Here is a 15,047-nt window from a genome sequence, read left to right as displayed (position 1 = left end):
CCACAGGTGGCTACGGAGCGTTTGAAATGTGGCTCATGTGCCTGAGGAATCTAAATTTTAATTTTATGTGATTTCAATACAAGTGTACATCGCCACATGTGGCAGTAGCTCCCTGCTGGACGGCACGGTTCTGGACACAGAGCACACGCCACGTCTGACGCGACCGGGGTGCTTTAGGCAGCCCCTGTGGGGGCCGACTTTGCGTCTTGGTTGCTACAGCGCAAGGTGAGACTCGAGGAAGCCAAGAAAAACGTAGGCCTTAAGAAAATCCAGCGGGGTGGGTCCAAGGGGGATAAAGGCACGAACTGGGCAAAATGACATTTGCCCTGTTTGGTTAAAAGGTTCTCAAGCTTCATTCTCAGGATAAGAATCAGGGGTTTGAAGCTTTTAATGCGTTTTACAACCGGAAAGGGATGCGCTAGAAAAAGGAGCGGGGAGAATGATGCTGAAAGACTTTCCCAAGGCAGCTAAGCGGCTTTTCTGCCTCCTCCGGGCAGACCGCCTTGCCAAGGTCTCTATTCACAGCTGAAGACCGGAAGCCAGCGGGGACCTCCTCCACCCTGGAGGTGAGGCCGGCAGTGCGGTGGCAGCTGACACGAGGCTCCCTACCTGGAGCGGGGGGAAGTAGAGGAGCCACCGCTCGATGTGGCTGGCGTACCAGCCGGGCACCAGACACCTCTTCTGCAGGGCGCGCAGCTCGGGGGGCGCGCGGGGCCCGGCCGAGATCACCTCGTAGAAGCTGAACCTCAGCGCCGCGGGGTCCTCGTGGGACCGCTGGTGCTGCGGGGGGAAGGCGGAGAGTTAGAGCAGCCGAGGGCACCCGGGGACAGGTATGGGCCGACCCAAAGGCCGGAGGGAGAGCTGGCCCCAGAGAGCCACCGTCCTGCAGTGAGTCCCAGGCCGGGGCCGTGCTTGCCAGGAGCGTCTGGGCGGAAAGCGGCGGAACTGGAGAGCACAGCTCTGAGAACTGCTCGGCAGAGGTGGATTCTCGCTGATGGGGTCGTTTACCCAGAGCCACAGTCTGCCCCCGGGGCATGCATTTCAATCTAAGGCAGACTTCCAGGAGCGGCACCCATGCCCCGCTGATCACGGGTGGCCGGACACCCCACCGACACCCCAGCGTCCTGCCGGGCGGTCCTGTGCCACCTCGTAACGCACAGTTAGGGAAGCCACACTGGCCGCTTGAAGTGGAGAAACTGCTGGACACCGACATGTGCATCCTCTGAACCCACAGCTGTTGTCGCGCACACCTAGCATCTGAAAGCCAGCGCGTCCCACCTACTGGCGACCTCTGCGACAAATCGGAATCGTTTATTGTGCAAAGTGCAGACAGCAGCCATCCAAATAGGAAAGTGTTTCCGTCATGGCTCCGGCCGGGCCCCCGGGTTCGAGGGAACCGCGTTTTCCCAGAGTCGCCTATGACTACGCAGGCTCGTGGGTTCGCGGGTGTTTACCTGTTTCCCGAACCGCACATTTGGTGCGATTGAGATTCAGACTGCTGTACCACCCACCCCACTAGACTTTGTGTAGCCCCACGTTTTGCCACTGTGGAATGATTCTTTGTAATATTTAGGACGTTTTGTTAGCTTGCAGCCTTAAAACCTCCTTTTTCAGTAAAGTCTCAATTTTTCAGGGGCTAAGTGCTTGCCAAGCTCCAATTTTCTTCTTTCTGTTTGAGTCAATTAAGGCTCATTTCTCTTTTCTCCAGACACCCGGTGGAAAAGGTAAAAGGCACAAAACTAGATCAGGCAATTTGCAATTTGCTGCATGTTTTGATTTAAAAGATGGCTCTAGGAGTTTGCGGTGAGCGATTAGTGTGCATAGGAGTTTGCGGTGAGTGATTAGTGTGCAGTGTGGATCTCAGCTTTCCGGGGTGTCTCACTCCGTATTAGGCACATTATTGCCAGTGTGCCTTCGTGAGGTCCCACCTGCTCCACGTGCCCTTCCCCGCCCTGTCCCAGCCCTGCAACCTTTGCTGATGCTGCGTTTTCTCTGCTGTGGACCTGGAAAAAACACTCTTGTTACATGACAAGAGGACCTGGCGCCGGGAAGCTTTATTCTCTGATACTGTGGGTTATCAAGAATGTACCTGTTCGAAACCTGGTCAGCGAGAAGGACGGCCCTCTCCTGCCTGAGCTCAGAGCTAGCTGGTCACTTTCCAACAGAGACTGTCCCACCTCCACCGAGGTGCAGGGTTTCAGGTGAGGGGTTTCGGATCAACACTCCCCCCCTCCCCCACACACACACCTGCCTCAGCGTCACAGTTTCCAAGGGAACAGCACCGCTGGCCTGATTTCAGCCCCAGCCGGCTGACCGCCCGCCGCCCCACCGGCAGCCCTGCTCCGCGCCTATCCCAACACTCGCTTTCATTTTTCCTGCATTTCTCCCCGTGCACATCCTTCCCTTCTTTAGGGGTGCCTTAGTAGTCTCCCACGCCGGCACCCGGCCCCTCCGCTGCAGCTGAACAATGCACCTAACCGGGGGCCCCGGCTGTCCGTGCCCAAGGCGCCTCACTCTGCAGGAGTCCGTCCACACCGAGCACCTCCTGATCGGCACACGGTGTTGGTACACACCCCCAATCACACGGAAGCAGACTCACGCGTAGTACCCACGTTTATTAACTGAGCTTCAGGTCCCACTGAGAACACGCTTTGCACATGGTAGTTATTAAGATCAAAGGATGGGCGAATGTGTGACCATCAGGACAAAGCTGAGGGTGACTAAGGTTCCCAGACACCGAGGACACTGACGCTATTAATTTTGTGTTCTTGTATTTAGTTTTGTCTGCTTCTTACTGAGCCTCTTCCAGTTGGTGGTTAAAGTATCACTGGAACAAGGTTTTTTAAAATAATTTTTAATGATTTATTAAAATAAAAATATATGATGTACAGATATTATTATTAGAGTCCTTTAAATTATTTCAGAGTGATCGTTTCTGTGCTAAATTCTAACCAGCGTCAGAAACATAATGGCCATGAGTGTATGAGAAAGAGGCTTAGGGCAGCCTTGGAGCGGCTGGGCTTTCAGGGGTGGAAATTCTTACTTAACTGCTTGTGCTGAAGAAATAATAGGCATTCAGTACAAGCATTTTTTTTTAAGCTCTTTTAGAGTCATGGTCATCAATCTCCTGGCCCGTGGGCTAGCTCTGGTTTGAGACTTGTTTTTTGTAAAGTTTTATTGGAACAGGCTAAACATATCATTTGCATATCGTCTTTGGCTGCTTTTGAAATACCATGGCAGGACTGCAGCATGGTCTGCAAAGCCTGGAATACTGACTCTGGCCTGTGCCCTTTGCTTTGGGGAATCAATTATGTTCCTCATCTGTAAAATTAAGAGAACAATAGTGGCATTACACGTGTTTTAGATGAAATAACAATTTTAAATTATGATAAGATTTTACTTTTAAAAGGCAGATATATTGAAGCACTGATATACATACGAATACATAATATTTTGTTACATTTTAATTTATCTTTTCATTGCAGTAATGTATTTTATTAAGTAAATTCAATGAGTACCAACTTAATAAAATCTTAAGGAGAAAGTTAGTTTCTCCATGGCAACAAAGAAAAATTTATCCACTTCTCTGCAGATAGAAAATGAGCAAACCCCCTTTTCCGTTAAAACCCGACGTGTGGCTACGGCGTCCACACCCCCCTCCCGCCTGCTGGGTTCTGTCCGCGCCCCTCACCTGGTACCAGGAGTACGCCCGGTCCGACGGGTCGATGAGGATGGTGATGAGCTTGGCTTTGGGGACCAGAGACGCTGCTCTCTTTGGCGCCTCCTCCGAGTGGAAGTAACTGGCACTCTTCTCAAACAGAAGGTCGGTGGTGGCGTTAGATGGGACGGGGAAGAAATCCATATACCTGGAGAAGGAACAGTTCTCAGAATAAGCCGGCTTTGTACTCGCCCCCGGGCGATGCGCAATGTTAAACGTGTCCCAGGCATTCATTAGTTTCCTCAACAGAAGCCTTTTTCTTCAAGGCATTTGTCCCACAAAGATTTTAGCAAGAGAAAGATACACAGAACACTTAATGTATTTTGAGAATGGTTTCTAAACACATTTCCTTTCTGTTTTGCTTAATACCGGAAAAAAGGCATGGGAGGTAATGAGCGTAGCCGCAGAGCCAGGACGCTGCAGCTGTGAGCTGTGAGGGTCTCTTGCATTTCCTAGTAATGGCTTCACGCCCGCCGTCTTCAGTTCAATTGCCAGCGTGACTCTGGGCTCCCAAGGCAGGTGGCGCGATGAGCACCGAACGCGGAGCCGGTGGCGTTGAGCGATGACTCGTTTCTGCAGCATGTGTCCTCGCTTAGCTGTGTGACGCGTAGATTCCGGTGGGGGGCAGGGTTCCAGCTCCCACACCCCTGGCTGCACCAGCACAGCCACGTGCGGACGCTCCGGGCTGTAAAGACGTCCTCGTGTGTCTTCTGGAAGCCGCCTTGCCGGTGCTGGCACACTGGCAGCCTCGTCGGGGATAGTAGATGCTCACAAGTCTCTGGCAAGTTGATGCGCTGTCTGCTCTGCTGTACGTGCCCTCGAAGGAGGCGCCACACAGCAGGGTCCTTCCCGCTGTGGACAGTCACGCTGGCCGCAGGGGCACGGAGCTCACCCGGCCGGGAGCCTAACGGTATCCTGTCCGGCCCCAGCTCATCTCAAGCTCGCTTATTCTGAGGAAGCTGCACACATCAGCGGAGAAGGGCAGAAGGTGCTGGGCTCCGAGAACCCTGAGTTTCTGAAGCCTGTCCCTGCTCCATGGCCGTCTGCGTGGGACGGTGTGGGCCTCGCACACCTCCCCGAGCCTGTCTGGATCTCGGGTGGCTGCTGTGCCGGTTCCGCCTGGCCCGGGGCTCATGGCGGGAGCAGGGCCAGCTGCGTTCGCCTCTCCCCACCGGGCCCCGGAGGGGCTGGCACCTGCCGACAGGCGCTTGCAAGTGTTTGATGGATAAACAATTTGGAGGTAAAGGCAAATGCCCGCCTCATTTAAGATTGGCTACTTTCATAACACCTCAGAATTTTTTTTAACTGAAAAAAAATTTATACTTGGGTTGACCTGAGTATTTCTAGGTGATCTTAGTCAAAGCAAGATGAAGACGTTTAGAGGTTCTGAATGCTGACAGGTGAAGGCTCTCCACGCCCACCCCGTCCTCCACCACATGCCCATGTGATTGTAAAAATAAATTACCAAGCCATGAAACATGAACTTGACTGTGTGCCAGGTTAACGGACTGCCCTGGGGGATTCTGAAGAGACACCTGACCTTCAGCCCGTGCCCCAGAGGGGCTGCGGAGGTGCTGGGGCTTCGTGAGGGGCCGAGCCCCTGAGGGTCCGGCCTGGACTTGACGTCCTTCAGAGCGAAGCGACTGTGGTTGCTGATGGATTGACATTTGCGGTTGCTATTATTTGTTATTTGTGTTAATTGCCTTTTAAAAACATATAATTTGTCGATCAAAAGTGTTCACGATGGGGCTGTTTTCCGTGCGTTATAATCCAAAATTTTAATCGCGCTTCAGCCCTGCTTGGTTAAGTCATCCCTTCGGAACCTGCTCGCGGGGCTTCTTGTCCCGCTGTCCCGCGGACGCACGTCACGGGCTCGGGAGCGGCTTTTTAGTTGTTTGACCGATTATCCTCCTCGCTATCCTTGAGCTCCAGGGAGACCAAGTGTTGCACGCCTCCCCACTCCAGGAGCAGTGTGGGACCACTAGCCTCAGCCCAGCGCTGACGTCACCGCGTCCTGGCCGCGTGCCAGCGAACGTGAGCGTCAGTGGGCAGACGGCAGCCGAAGCGGGCAGCGGCCCTCGATGCTTCCAGCTGCCGCTGAGCGGTGCTCCGTGACTCGACTTCGAGGAGCGCCCCGATGTGGGTCCCAGCAGGCCCTCAGACCACGCTCAGCCCGTTTGTCCTCTTCCACTGGGACTCACGGCCCACAAGTGACTCTTGAGGGGGTTGGTGCTCATAAACTCGAGATCATGCAGCCTGACAGCAGAGGTTCCTCCAAAACAGCACTTTATGCTCAGATACACGCACGACATCTGTGTTCATACTCGGAGTTGTTAGAAGAACTCCACTGTTTTATACCACTTTCCGCCCAGAATTTATGCCTTAACAGCAAGACTCCTAGATGCATTTTATGACTACCACATCCGTAACATCTGTTTCTACTACATGACTATATTTTGTGTACACTTGATATTTTAATGTTTAATTCAGCTATTTTCCTCTGATAATTGGCATATTTCTAATTTTAATTCAAAGGCCAAAAATTAAATTTTGTGTATGATCGATATCTTTTTTGTAGTTTTCATTACTTGTGAAATGCATACACATTTCTGGTTTTATTTATTTACCTTTTATACCAAAGCAAAATAGAAAATGATACACATGTACAGCAGCATCGCTCAAATGCAAAGTGCATGAGAAATCTATAAAAGCGTTTTCTTAAGAGCAGAGAGGAAGGAAATTTCTGGGTGCTCTGGTATTTCTCAGACTTCATATCCGTAATTGCCACCAAATATGATTAGTGGAAGCTGCAATTACGTGTGGGCCTCTCGAGCTAGCAAGTCCCTTCGTGCGCTGAGAGAACGTGGGTAGGAGCGTTTCCAGTGCCCCCCACGTAGTCGGTTCCCAAGGCACATTTATCTGCGGTACAACATGAGTTTATAAACGTCAGCACTCATTTTATACTGTGCACAGTACATATACTTTTAGATTTAGACTAATAACCCGTCTTACCAATCAATCCCCCTGTGGTAGTTATTTCTATTAAAGAACTGTACCTCCTCAAAGGTTTTGGGGCTGGGGGAATTACTAAGGATGGAAGGGTGCATAACCAGGAACAGATACAAAGCGGTGGTTCCTGAAAAGACAGCAGAGGTTTAGAGGTTAATTAAATGAAAACACAGTCCCCTCCTGTTAGCACTTTAAGTCATTCGTAAATCAAGTGCGACCGTGGTCCACACAGATACATGTTAGCATTGGAATTGAATCGAAGAGATGACCAGCATTTGGAGAGAAGCGGCTTCTAAAAAATGGGGCTCGTGGCAGGGCCTGGGACCGCTGGCTTTTGACTCCCACTCCATCACTGCTCTGGGCTGTGACTTTGCTTCTAGCTTTTGCTTGTCTTAGCTTTATTAGTGGAAAATCACCTGCCTTGCTTATTTCATAGGCTTTCTCTGAGAGTGAAAAGATAAGATTGTACCTGAAGATATTTTGAGATAAACAAAGCACCATATAAATGAAAGATGTCATCATTTAACATAAAATATTATATTACCAAATTCAATACTTAGCTTCTCCTATAAAGTTCTTCTTGAGGCCTGTGAAAGATTATTCAATTTGAGGCATAATTTGATCTTGCAACAAAGTTGTTCAAATCTGAATGTACTTATAGAAAGTAGTGTTAAAATTTTTTTTCAAATTTTAAAAAATTTGAAAAAAAATATCAGTGGCCTTTTGTTCAAACTTCTGAATTTGAAAAAAAGAGTCTTAGTGACATAACAGAATTTGCAGTGTTTTGGAAAGAGAATGATGTATCGCACATATTCGTGTAGATTTGTAAATAGTGGGGAGTGAGTCAAAGCAGTGATTTTGTAAAAAGCAAGCAGTGTCATAAACTGTAAAATTAGTGCTTTAGAGCCTAAATTGTGAGCCGAAGGGCACACTTAGGAGGCTACGAGAGCAAGTGAGGTCCCCAGAGTCCTTTGCCGGAGGTTTGACCAGGTGCCCACAGCTGTCCCTGTGTCTGTAAGCACGTAGCATCGAAATGTTTCCGGCCTCTGTGCTCAGAACTCCCGAGCGAGGACCGTGCCCTCCCGTTTGCATCAGTAGCTACCGATGGCATTCAGACGTGGCCTTGTGATGTTTCTCACTTGCAGAAACTACTGTTCTAATTTTGCTTAGTGACAATGTCACATTGCCATCTGTATCAAATTTGGAATATTCTGATCTCTCTGCTATGCTTTATTTAGTATTGTACTTATGGCTACCACATTAATACAACAGAAAAATTGTTAAAACAGCTCTATCAACAGGAATATTGTCTAAAACCATGCCTTGAAAGGGGGCAGTGTTCCTACATTGTATCTCAGACAATGAACATTTATCTGCAATCGTAGATAGCTATAGGGAATGACACATGACGTAACAATGCTCTTAAGATTGGTTTACAGTGGTGGCTCTTGAACTTTGGCAAGCAGTGGATTCACTGGCCCTGGCCCAGAATTTCTGATTTAGCACACTTTGAAAATCACTGACTTAGCAGAAATGTGGAACAAAATCTAAAACTTACCAGGGGAAAAAAGTTTCATTAGTTGAAATCCATACTAGAGTAAATCTTTCTAGAGCATGGTCTTTAGAGTCAGACAGAATCTTGGGCCAGGAATTTTATTGCTAACACTTACCAGCTACGTGAACTTGAACAAAATATCTAACCTGAGTCTTAGTTTTCTTCTCTCTTCAGTGGGGAAGAAAATACACAGCTACCAGGGTTTTTTGGGGGTCAAGTGAGATAGCCTATGTGGAAGTGCCTGAGTAGCTCCATATCTGAATGATAGTAAGATATTTTTTAATAATAACTGTATTGAGATAAAATTCAGTAATGCATGTTATAAAAATGAAAAGAATAAAATTTTGTGAGAATAGGAAGTATGACTATTAATATGTAAAAAAAGAAAACATTAATTCTTACATCAATCGAAAATATTCTTTTCTGATTTTTTAAGAATTGTATTAATGTTTGATTTTAAAGTATAGTATAATGTATCAATGGTCAAAAAATCGAGTTATAGGTTCTGAATTCTGTCTTTATCTACACATATTCTTGGGTCTGAATAAACATTCTTGTGTGTGTGTATAATAACTACATAATCACATACACACATTCGAATAACCATCCATAAAGCTTCAGTTTTTACTTTTTTGTCAGTTTTAACACTAAAAATATTTGCATATCCAGATGACTTCACATCTGTGTAAAATTATTCAGAAAAATACTTTTGACTAAACTAATGTTAAACTGAAGCTATTTAGTTTTTATGAGACTAATATGCAAACATGTGAAGATATTTTTGTTCATTTAAAAAAGCAGTTTCAGAAATCCATATGCACAGCAACATGGATGAATCTCAGAAGCACTGTGCTAAGTGAAAGAAGTCAGACACAGAGATTACACACTTTGCACTTCCATTTACATGGAATTTTAGAAAAGGCAAAGGCACAGTAGCAGAGAGCCCTTGCCTGCGGCCGCAGGCGGGTCAGGGGCTCTGCCTGCAGGAGGACCGGAAGGCGCTTTCGAAGGGATGTGAATGTTCTGTATCTTGAAAGTTGTGGCATTTTAAATGGGTGAATTTTACTGCATGTAAACTGTACCTCTATAAAACCGGGAACAATTCAATTTCTATAAATTTCCATCTCTCTAGGCGATAAAATAGTCCCTTCTAAAGGTAAATGTCATATACAAACTGTAACATAAACCTTTGGAAACTCAGATGAGCTTAAGATGACAAGCAATAATTCTGCTTTCTAACCGTCGGCACATCCAGCATGACTCAGGAGAACACACCCGCGGCCGGTGTGACCGTCCGCACTGCGAACGTCGTGTGCCAGGCGTCAGGGGGATGTGATCGATCAGTAATGACAAAGCTATGGGGTGACAGTGAGAGTTGGCTTTCCTAGTTGCCTCTTGGCTTTACATAGATAGGGACATGCGAAATAAATAAGGACAGGGAAAGTATTTGTCATGTTATTGTTTTCAGATTCATACGTGCACACGGGACCCCAAAAAATGGATGGACTAAACTCTTGGTACATTTTACGGACTTCTCCCCAGCTGTTTCTGAAGAGGGGACGAGAGGGGAACGTACCCCTCGGAAGGGACAGGGCCAAAATGGTTGTTTTCTGTGAAGCCAGAATCCGAGGGCCCCAAATAATTTATCACATGGGCTATAATACGAATGTCTGGTGTTTTGAAGCTTTTGCTGAGTTTAATGCTGATTCTAACAGAAGCAAATTCTACGGGAAAAAATTGCATACCAATCTAAGGTGCAAACGATTTCTCCTGGCTATGAATAAATGCCTTTCTTAGCACACAGGTTTGTTTCTGTCTAGGACCTCTGCTTGTCAACATCCTTTAGACTTTTAGAAAATAGTCATCTCTGCAAGGAATAGTTTAGAAATAAACTATAACAAGAAGATGGCAGGACGAGGCCATCTGTCAGGGGCTTGTTATAAAGAGTCACAGGTGCTTACAGCTGCGCACCTTGACTTTTGATGAAGTCCTGTCAGTCTCTCTCCAATCAGATGATTAGTTTTGATTTTAGCAATGTTAATAACAACACATTTCAAGTAAGATTTTTGGGAAAAAAATAACATTTGCCACCAAACTGACTGCTGGGTATTCAAGCTGCGTGACATCTATTTTCACCCTTTTCTTTTTAAAAAACATTTTGACAAGCATTTAAGCACATTATCAATCTAAACAAAGATTTTATCAGAACACGGTGTATTATTCATTTATCAGCATTTAGAGGCAGTTTGAGAACTCATTGTGACGATAACTCATTGTTTAGTCATCAGGGTTATTCCACTGTTTGGTTAGCCATGAAAAGTTCTCACCAGTCTTCTGGGGTCCTATTACCAAGAATCTTGGTAAGCGATCACAGGTTTTCTCTTTGGGCCAGATGTCTCTGTGGCGTTTGTCATCACAAGGATTCTGAACGGGAGAAGAATACAGAGACGTGTGTTTCTGTTGCGTGTCTACCGTGTGCTAGGGTTTTTCAGTTTCTGTTCTTAAAAAGAGGTTCCAGGAAACAAGGCTGCGTGGTGCTTTTTTTTTTTTTTTTTTTTTTTTTTTAAATGAAAGCCTTAAAATGACATCATGGAAGCTTTCAAATAACTTCTTTCCATCCTGAAGTTGAGGGTCTACTGAGGAGGTGGGGGAGGGGAGGCCTTCCCGCGGTGGGCAGCCTCACAACGCTGGGGGTTAACCCTCTGTCCACTGTAGGCAGGGGTGTGTGTGTGTGTGTGTGTGTGTGTACGGTCATGAGCTTGTTGGGCAGGGCCTGTGCTTCCTGTAGGAGATACATTCTTAGCATTCAGTAAGTCACTGAAATATATCAGGTGTCAGAATTTTATTCTGAGTGACTTGGACCTTTCCTGCTGTGCTTCAAAGGAATATGGGTCTGGCCGTAATAATACTACTTAAAGAGACAGCAGATTTCTTTCAGCCACCTCCAAAGGACGGTAAACGTGCATCTAAAACTATAACTTTATAGACCATGGTGCTGAAAAGCATTAAATTTCAGCAAAAGAGTACAGTGAAGGTGAATTACTACCCTAGGGACCTGCTTTAGGTCTGTAGTGCTTAGACCGAGCCCACTATGCAAGATGAATCTCGAACACCCTAACTATAACTGCAAAATGCATATTATGTGAAGAATTAACAGTGCCCTTTAACAATACTTCAGGAGTGGGCAAACAGGACAACATTCTATTTCAGTTAATACTGTAGAGACGTGTAGCTAAATAACCCGTCCGCTTATTTACAATAAGTACTAGATGTTAACACTAAAATGAGGATATTCTTTTTGGCTGCTATTCTGGAAAAAAATGGGTTTCAAACCTGTTACCTGAAATAATGGTGCTTTCAGTTTAAAAATGAGCTGTTGAGTTGCAGGAAAATTGCTTGTCTTTCCAGCGGGTGGCATTTGGTGGTGTTTTGTAGTAGTCGAGCTAAAAACAGATGTTTGTTACAGCAACTGCACAATAATACGCAGTGATCATTCCACAGCCACCAGCTTTAACCTACTGAAATGTGTAATTATGTCTCTTGTAGGAGGTATTTGTACTCAGGAGGTAATTAGCTCAAGTTCAAAGCCGAGTGGGTTGACTACAGAGCCCAGAGCTTCCTGCAGCCCCACCCGTGAACTTCACCGAGTTCCACTCCAGACGATGGTTATTACCCTGCCGTCATCTGTCAGTCACTCTGCAGGCGCATCGGGGCAGGGGCTGAGGGTGCTGCCTCTGGAGCCAGGTGGCCTGGGACTGATTCCCACCCTGCCACACACTAGCTGTGTGACCGCGCTTACGTGCCTCAGTTCCCTCGTCTGTAAGGTGGGGGTGATTGCCTGTATGCACCCTGTAGGGAGCTGCGAGGACTGAGTGAGCTGACAGGTGTAAAGAGCCTGGTCCGACCCATGAGAAATGCTCTGTAATTATTTGCTAGGATCGGTATTTTCATGGCGTGGGCAATTTAAGTCCAAAGTCTATTTCTGCAGCTCTAGGGCACGTGAGAGGATATGCGTTGAAATCTGGGCTACGCCGAGAACAGCCTGAACGTGCCGTGTGTACGTGATGTCTTCTTTTAGAAGCTCAGGGGTCTGGCCACCAACCCCTTTCCCTGTGCTGGACATCGTTCCCAACCAGCACCTTTCGCAGGCTGCCCGGATGCTGCAGCGGCTGGTGTACCCCGCGGGTCGGAGGCAGGTGGCAGTCTGAACTCTCCTCCCTTGCCCCCCAGTGTTGTTTGGTCACTAGAGACTGGGCTGTGCTCGAGGCAGCCCAGCTGGCTACCGGCCTGCCACACACCCTGTTTATTCCCATCTTCTCCCCCTCTGGCCGACTGCAGTCTGCAGACTGACCCCTCACTCCCGCCTGGGAACGCTGCACCCACTGAACCCCGCACGGAGCTCTCAGAAGGTCATGGTCTCTGCTGGGCACAGGGACAGAGAACCTGGCCCACCGTGAAGCAATAACATGAGACTACAACTCAGGAAGGAGCAGTTCCTCACATCGATAACATTTCCAAAATGTACGAGTTTTTAATTTTTGCGCCCAAATGCCTTCACTTTTTTGGATTTGGATTACTTCACAAAACTCCAAGATACGTTTGAGAGAGTAATGAATTATACCAATTACTGAGCGCATCTTACCTGCCAGAGCGGGTCTTTTTGATCAGGAAAGAGCTCAAAGTACTTGTGAGCCAGCTGGGCTGGAGGCAGGGTCTGCAGTCGCAAGTTGGTCCAGCTCTGCACGAAGTTGGCCAGGTTAACGAAAGTGTACAGCCCCAGGCGGTCGTTCCCGTAGTTGGACAGGTGGGTCATGAAGATGCTAATCTGGAGGAGGGAAGCGGACCACGGTGTGAGCACGTCATTCTCACCCTCGGGGCGAGTCCTGCAGCCACACTGCCCTTTCTCGCATTGCCTTGGCACGGGGTTTCCACTCGTGACACACTGTCTGCGTTCGTGCCATACCCCCAACGCTTTCGTCATGTTAACGCACACTGGAGGGTGTGCTATTGGCAGGACCTGATGAGAACTCCCTTCTGAGATTTTATATATTTCGTGACAAAAAATGAGTTTACCGGGCACATGCTCATGTTGGTGCAGTTAGACCGACGCTGAATAGCTTGCTCCAGGTGGGCACGGGTGACGGCCCCGTGACGCGTGGGGGCGCACGACCCCGGAAGCCGGGGCTGTGTAATTTCAATCTACTTGACCTGGTGCTTCAGGGTAAGGGGTGCAAATAATCAACGAATCGTCATTAGCATTAAACGAATATTCTCTGACTTGTCTTTATTAGAGGCCATGATGACAGAAGCCCAGTGACTGAATGCTTACTAGTTAATAGTTAAGGTAACTATTAACTATTTTCCATCAAAAACACCTCTCCCGTATTTATTGTTGATACCAAACACTCCTTTAAGAAAAGTTTTCCGTGCTTGGCTAGTTAAAATCAACCCCTCCCGTGGAAGCAGCTAACCTACAGTGTCTCCATGCCTGAAGAAATCACAACATTTTACTTATAATGAATTTGAATTCTGTAGATTTGATTAAATTAGTCTGGAATGTAGAATGCGCATTTTTAAAGCTACCGATTTAAGTGAATTCAAATAGGTTTTGGTTAGGGTTGACAAATGGAAATAGTTCTGCTCAGGATTTTCAATGGCAAAGAACACCATTGTGGCATTTATGCTGCTATGAAAAAAAGATCATAAAAATAATTCATGTGGTGATAGTACTTTCTTAAAATATGTACTGTCATGTGAATGAATAGTAATAACGGTTCTTATAATCATCATCATAATGAATATAATAGGTTCATTCATTAGGAGATTGAAAGAAATAGTGAAGAAAATTTATTGAGCTAAAGTGGCAGAGATGAGAGAAAGGTTATATGAAGATGAGCTATAATGAATCAAAAAATGTAATTACTTACAACTACGAATAAGAAGAAACAGTGATAACCTATATTACACAGAACAAATCCTGCACACTTTCACTGAGAAGCTTCCACTGTGATCAAGAATATTTAATTATGTTTCTAGTCACTCCAGCTGAACATATATTAAATCTTAGAACATTCGCAAACAAAGCACTTTAAGGCTGATTTCAGTAGCTACCAGCAGATTTATACCATCATGAAATCGATAAGTAAGGCTTCTACTATTTTGGATGTTTCTGAAAAACGAGACTTAAAATTTAACCTTCTGGTTATTTCTCAAAGGACTTTTATTAAAATATAGCTGACATGCAACATCGTGTTAGTTTGAGGTGCACACTGGTGTCACCCGACACTTGTGCACCTGAGGGGTGATTGCCACGCCGAGGCCGGCAGCCCTCACGACGCTGGCCGCCTCCTCCGCACTGCCCACCGCACCCCAGGGCTTCCTCGTCTCATACCTGGAATCCGAACCCCTCATTCCCCATCACCTCCCCCCCGCCAACATTCCTCATTTTCCAGTTACAGTTGGCGTTCGGTATTATTTTATATTAGTTCCAGGTGTACGGCGTAGTGGTTAGACGCCTCCATAAGTCACCAGGTGGTCCCCCGACCGGCCCGGCCCCCACCTGGCACAGCACAGCCATTACCATGTTGCCGACCGTTTTCCCTGTGCCGTACCTGACACCCCTGCGACTATCCTGTAACCGCCAGTTAGTTCCTCGTCATCCCTCCCCCCGTTCCCTCAGCCCCCCACTCCCGACTCTTTCTGTTTTGTTTGTTTGTTTACCTCCTGGTTATTTTTTATAATTGCTTCGTATTTTGTGACTTTTCC

General features: G+C 46.9%; 2 protein-coding genes across 5 annotated transcripts in view; one reads left to right on the top strand and one right to left on the bottom strand.

Annotated features, from left to right (window-relative positions):
- Positions 1 to 15,047, top strand: part of TRAM1L1 (translocation associated membrane protein 1 like 1) — a 242,873-nt gene that overhangs the window by 23,394 nt on the left and 204,432 nt on the right. The gene's annotated exons all lie outside the window — the stretch shown is intronic.
- The window catches only part of LOC107510889 (bifunctional heparan sulfate N-deacetylase/N-sulfotransferase 3-like), a 71,595-nt gene that overhangs the window by 9,766 nt on the left and 46,782 nt on the right, over positions 1 to 15,047 (bottom strand). For all 4 annotated transcript variants that reach the window (XR_004954814.1, XM_036233425.1, XM_036233424.1 and 1 more), the window contains 5 exons: positions 12,925 to 13,107; positions 10,610 to 10,706; positions 6,731 to 6,854; positions 3,692 to 3,866; positions 610 to 780 (listed from right to left, as the gene is read on the bottom strand). Coding sequence is in view for 3 of the 4 variants with exons in the window: in XM_036233425.1 (XP_036089318.1) it covers positions 610 to 780; positions 3,692 to 3,866; positions 6,731 to 6,854; positions 10,610 to 10,706; positions 12,925 to 13,107 (750 nt within the window). In the remaining variant the exon portion in view is untranslated. The remainder of the gene's footprint in view (positions 1 to 609; positions 781 to 3,691; positions 3,867 to 6,730; positions 6,855 to 10,609; positions 10,707 to 12,924; positions 13,108 to 15,047) is intronic.

The sequence above is a fragment of the Rousettus aegyptiacus genome, unplaced genomic scaffold (assembly GCF_014176215.1).
Source record: "Rousettus aegyptiacus isolate mRouAeg1 unplaced genomic scaffold, mRouAeg1.p scaffold_m13_p_16, whole genome shotgun sequence".
NCBI classification, from domain to species: Eukaryota; Metazoa; Chordata; class Mammalia; order Chiroptera; family Pteropodidae; genus Rousettus; species Rousettus aegyptiacus.
This window is presented reverse-complemented; position numbering and strand designations above follow the sequence as displayed.